Source organism: Elaeis guineensis, chromosome 2 (genome assembly GCF_000442705.2).
Source record: "Elaeis guineensis isolate ETL-2024a chromosome 2, EG11, whole genome shotgun sequence".
NCBI classification, from domain to species: domain Eukaryota; kingdom Viridiplantae; phylum Streptophyta; class Magnoliopsida; order Arecales; family Arecaceae; genus Elaeis; species Elaeis guineensis.
The window spans coordinates 112,810,239-112,816,023 of record NC_025994.2 but is presented as its reverse complement, the minus strand read 5'-3'; the positions used below and the strand labels follow the sequence as shown (position 1 = coordinate 112,816,023).

The 5,785-nt window shown below is 40.8% G+C and overlaps 1 protein-coding gene across 1 annotated transcript; it reads right to left on the bottom strand.

Moving 5' to 3' along the window:
* Positions 1-1,968: 1,968 nt before the first annotated feature.
* On the bottom strand, positions 1,969-5,785 carry LOC105044206 (probable serine/threonine-protein kinase PBL7). The gene is made up of 6 exons (XM_010922027.4): positions 5,497-5,785; positions 5,178-5,434; positions 4,954-5,089; positions 3,194-3,452; positions 2,921-3,053; positions 1,969-2,536 (listed from the first exon to the last, which is right to left on the bottom strand). The coding sequence occupies exons 1-6, from the start codon at positions 5,642-5,644 to the stop codon at positions 2,258-2,260; spliced, it is 1,212 nt and encodes a 403-aa protein (XP_010920329.1). The 5' UTR covers positions 5,645-5,785; the 3' UTR covers positions 1,969-2,257.

Here is a 5,785-nt window from a genome sequence, read left to right as displayed (position 1 = left end):
CAATGAATCCATGTCTTTTTTGAAATGTTTATCGATGGTAGGTACGTCTGTCCGTACCCTGGCCATTGACTCCGGATTAGAAGAATTTAATGAGAGAATGAGTGCCTCCAACTCCCAAATAAAACATGGAAATGAGGCCAAGGTCCTGCCAGATCTTCACGTGAGGCACCGGGATAATAATTGCTAGGTTGGGATGTCTCTTTTCGAATCTGGCTTTGGGTGATGAACTCGAACAGGCTTGTCTTGGTCGCTACTTTTGACCAACTGCCACCCATGACTAGATTTTTGTCATTCACATTGCAGGTTGGTATGAAAACTATATGGGAGTTGTTCTTAACAACCGAGAGAACAGGTCAAATTACGATGCTGTTTTATTTCACATGCTTCGTTCTAATTTATTCGATTAGCTGTTGTCTGATGGCAGTATTTCTTGAAAAGGAAAAAAAATTGACAGAAGAAGCTTGTTTGGCCAAGGAATAATGACTTCCTCCCCATAGGTTCTTCAAAACAACCACTACCTTGGCCACGGATTACAGTTTATATAAATCCTTTACTTGATTTATGCGAGTACAGTTCAAGACTACATGATTAATAAATCACAACATTTAAAAATGAACACCTGTCATCTGACGTTTGCGGAAATTTTATTAAAACGATTAATTAGGTTGTGCACATAGTTTTAAAACTTTCAACACCATCTGCATCATCCTGCTGCAGCAATGACTAACATGGGCAACTATGGTGACAGATGATGCAATTTTGCAGCAACTTTCAGAGTTACACTACTCAAGTTTCTGGCGAGGATAAAGAAAAGTCTAGCATCACAATCGTTGGTCAATGGATCTTGGTAATAATCGAGTTAGCAAGGGGGAAATAATAATCCAGGACAACCTTGTCATATGAGGCTTATCTACCACCTAACTAAAATTTGTATCAAAAATTGATTGACCACTGATCAACTATAATAAATAATAAATATAAGATAATCGATAAGTTTTTGGTTGATTATTTATACTGATACTGGGAAGCCTCATATTTGGCTACCTGTTACTTGTGTAAGAGGTAATGTTTGTATGGCGGTTAACTGCTGAAATTAATGTTTTAAAGAAAGTTATGAAAATGTAGGGTGTAATTTGCAAAATTAAGCATCCAAAAGGGAGATATTTATATAAGAAACAGCTACTAACCACCAAAGAAAGAGTTATTAAGACAAGAAACTATCTTCTAGAGAAAGTTATTGCTGAAAATAACTTCCAGTATATTTGGTAAATAGAGAGAAACAACATTTACATTTATCAAACAACATTTCGTATGAGTCAATTGTCTTTTATCTTACAACACTACGAAGTTGTTGATTTAACTTTCCAAATATAAGTTTCTAGAATCTGAAGCCTTTTTGGGCAATGAATAAGTATGGTTCTAGTTTTGCTGAAGAAGCAAAGGTTCAATCCACTCTCACAGGACATTGAGTTGCCATAGCAAAGATTCTACATACTACATAGATGTCTGGAAATCCACAGAATAGAGGTTCAACCTATTCATATACAAAGATCGAGGATCCCATAAAATGAATAGTCAAGCTTCCCATACATATAATTAGAGTGACTTGCTGGAATCTCACTCACAAGCAAAGGAATTAATTTTGCACCACCTTTCATGTGAGATTCGAATGATAGAATGCATCAAGATTAAAGCAGCGGAGATGACTTCCTCCTCCCACTCATATCATGTGCAATTTTTTTATCACATTATGTCACAATCATTCTCAATCAAATCTATTTGCTATTTTCCTATTTCCTTTTTATTTTTTCCATATTAATCACTCAATTAATGTTTAAATCCTCTCACATCAGGCACAAAAAAGAACCCGGCACCTGTGATCGATCCAAACCAGGATAGATCAGAGAAGATATTTACAAATGTGAAAACTACTAATAAATACTTTAGGCAGTTAATTTTCCAATAGGATAACACAGCTTAAGATCACAGTTTAATTAGTCCATGGTTAATCATAAGGCTGCCAAGAGGCCAGCACTGAAAAGCTTCCATGTCTACAACAACATATCTCTCTCTCCTTTCTTAACAGTACAGCAAATATATTATGGCCAGCTTCACCGGAGGTCGAGCTCCAAAATTGTCAAAATTTGATGCTGATATAAACGTCACAGAGAGAGATCATTGGGATTGACTTGAGGATCTTGTGCCCACATGGATCTTCTAAACTAACAAAGCGCAGAAAGCCAGTTGGTGGAGAACTTCAGGATGCAGTAGCCATTTTACCACATTCCGGCACTGCTGGAGACCTGGGGGACTGAAAATTGGAGCAACTGCCTACTTTTGCAGTGGACTTGTGCTTCACAAGAGGGACCAGCGACTGGACAACGTCCGCCATCAGGGGCCGGTAATCAGCCTCCGGTTGCACGCACATGGCAGCAATAGCAGCTACCTGAATAACATCCTTCATAGAGTACTGTCCTTCCATTGCTGGATCTATAATCTGAACAACCTTGTCTCTGTCGGTGAGCCGAGGCAGAGCCTTTATAATTACCGGCAGAAGAATGAAATCCAACAATTAGAATACAAGGGAAAAATAGTTGAAAGTAATAGGAGGGGTTTTATATGAAATAGCAAAGAAGGTAATGATATCGTAGAACATGCAACCGATATAACCAAATATTAAGCACAGGTTTAAAGAAATAGATGGCTTCAGGAAATACCGCCTCAAAACAAGAGCTACAACACTCACATGTTGAGAAGATTTCATTGGTAATTATATTATTCAACTTAGATAAGTTCCCACTAGCATGCAGATAAGAGAGTCTTTTGTTGCTTAAAAGACATGCCTAGTTTGGCAAGCAGCAAGGAAAAAAGTGCTAACTACATTGTGACCACCAAACAGCATTGACTGTAGATTACCCACCCAAGACACAAGAACACCTTCCCCGGGGGGCCTGTTCATGTCAACCGGAACCCGGCCTGTAAGCAGCTCCAGAAGCACAACCCCATAGCTATACACATCTGATTTCGTTGTCAAATGCCCAGTTAAAGCATATCTGCATGCCAGAAAATAAGGAACACAAGTCAAAATACATGATGCTTTTCTTCATCACTTCACTTTTTGAAGCTGCAAAGTTAGAAATATTATTAAAACATCATTTACAATAAGAAAAAGATGGAAAGTGTCAGTATTTACTCTGGAGCAACATATCCTTGGGTGCCTAAAACTCGGGTGGAAACATGGCCTCCAGCTTTATCAGATCCCAGTTTGGCCAAGCCAAAATCTGAAACTTTGGCATGAAAGTTTTTGTCCAAGAGGATGTTGCTACTCTTAAAATCCCTGTGAATGACAGGTGGAGAGACATGCTCATGCAGGTACTCCAGGCCTTTTGCAGCTTCAAGAGCTATTTTCATTCTTGTTTCCCACTCTAGCTTTGAAACACCACCACAAGAACCTGAATATCTCAATCATGTCAGTAAATTCAAACAGAAAGAATATACCTACCATACCTCTAGTAACATTAGTTTAACATGCATAACACAAGCCATTGTTCCATGGACAGAGCAATTCTTTACAGAATGGTTGGCTACCAATCCATGGGCCAATATAGGAGCTTATATGCATATATTGCTCATAGAACAGACTCAAATAGGGTGTTCACGTTGATGTAGAGTCCCCTAGCTTTTTGATGAGTTGGTTACCAAAAACTAAGATCGATTGGTTAATGAAGGTTTCGAGGTCAACAATCATAGAAAGCGCATCCTGATCATTTCAGCAAACTCCTGGAATCCAAATTTAGTAAGGATAAATGCATCTCAGTGCTGGGCAGTTTTTCCATTTCAAATGCATCATAAGTCAAATATTTTAGCTCGTTTACCACAATAACAACTTTGTATACTGCATTCATATATTATATTACTGTTGACATCACGATTTTAAAAGAAACCTGCACGTTGGCTTTCTGTAGTGTGATCCTCCCTTAGTACCATCTTAACTCAATGGTTATCCTATATCATAAACATGACATGTTGACAAGGGGCAGCTTCTGTTCATGTCATATATGCTTCATGGTGCCCAAGGACATAGCATTTAAGCACATCATTTGGATCCCAGACCATAAACATCCCCTACCATATTTCCCTCATTCGTATTAATTACCCTCTGTTACCACAGTTCTTTCTCCTCTTCTTGGACAAGACAGCTCACATAGATGGAGTAAAAGGAAAAATTTGGAAAAAGATGGGTAATGGAGATGTTGTAACATATACAAGAGGGCCCCAATCTCTTTAAGAAAAATACTATAATAGCATATGGCCCTCATAAATAGCCCTGAAAAAGCTGGATTAGCCCACTTAAATATTCTGCCATCAGTGGGCCGCCATGTAACCTTTCCTCCTACTGCAATTGCTTGGGGCCTGTATGTGTTTTCAGCATTCTTTCAATCATATCCTTAAATGCCAGTGGAATGGTCAGCCATATGGATAAATGAGACGATGAAAGAATGAAACAGAAAAATAGCAAGGATTTAGATTTGCAAAGCTACAAAGTTCAAAGATGGTTGCTTTTTAGATCATACAGAATTCCTCAGGAATTTACATGGATCATTAGATATGATTATATCATTTATATATACAAATGAAAGACTCTGATAGCTTCTATGTTGAAAGGGCTGGAGAGGTTATAAACCATTCATCTCCTGGTCACATCTGATCAAATTTCAGCCACTATTCAAGGATCTTTCACTTCAGGGCTAAAAGGGGCATCATGTGGGTCCTTTTTATTATTTTTTTGCCTAAAGGTCACAAGCACTTGGTCCTGCCAATGAGATCATCAAACCTAAGATCTAAATTCCCCACAAAGACATTCAATTAAGGCACCAAGTAGTATTGAGTTATGACTCCCTTCCCTCCACCAATTTACGAAGAAAACAAACAAAGATCAGAACGCCAACATACCGCTGGTAGGGTACAGATGTTCCTGAAGTCCACCATTTGCCATGTACTCGTATACCAACAGCCGATGGCCGCCATCAGAACAATACCCGACCAACGCCAGCAGATACGGCGACCGAAGCCGTGTAAGCAACTCCACCTGCATCGCATTCATTTCAAAATAACAGAAATAATGACACAATAAATAGAATCCAAGATGATCATCGGATTTCAAAGAAGGAAAGAACCTCCATTTTGAACTCCTCCTCCCCCTGCTTCCCGGCCCGATCCATCAACTTCACGGCGATCTTTCTCCCGTCGGGAAGGACTCCCCTGTACACCGACCCGAAACTCCCGTGGCCGACCACATTCACCTTCCCGAACCCACCCGTCGCCGCGTGGAGCTGCTTGAAGCTGAACACCTGCACCCCTCTCTCCCCCACCACCACCTCTACCTCTCCGCCGCCAGCGCCGCCGGTCGCTTTCTTCTCCGCACTCCCTTCCTCTGAAACAAGAACGGATCAAGACGAATAGCAGAGGAGAGGAGAGAAAAAGGATGAGACTTACTCTTGAGGGCCTTGCGATGCTTGGAGACCTTGGCGCGGATGTAGCAGTAGTAGCTGAAGGCGGCGACAACGGAGGCAAGGGCAAGGACGGCGAAGACGACGATCACCACCAAGGCCACGCGCTCCTTCCTCGTCTCGTCGCCGTCCATCTCGTCTTGGCGCTCCCGGAGAATGGGGCAAAACCGCTAACCCTAACCCTAACCCTAGAAGACCTCACTGGGAGCTGGGTCTGTGAGTGATGGAGAGAAAGAGAGAGAGAGAGAGAGAGAGAGAAGGATGAGACTGTACGA

Excerpts from the sequence above, each read along its gene's own strand:
- LOC105044206 (XM_010922027.4), bottom strand. The coding sequence starts at position 5,644 with ATGGACGGCGACGAGACGAGGAAGGAGCGCGTGGCCTTGGTGGTGATC. Across the intron at positions 3,054-3,193 it reads CAAGGATATGTTGCTCCAGA|ATATGCTTTAACTGGGCATT; the intron begins GTAAATACTGAC and ends TCTGGCATGCAG. Across the intron at positions 2,537-2,920 it reads AAGGTGTTCTTGTGTCTTGG|GCTCTGCCTCGGCTCACCGA; the intron begins GTGGGTAATCTA and ends GTAATTATAAAG.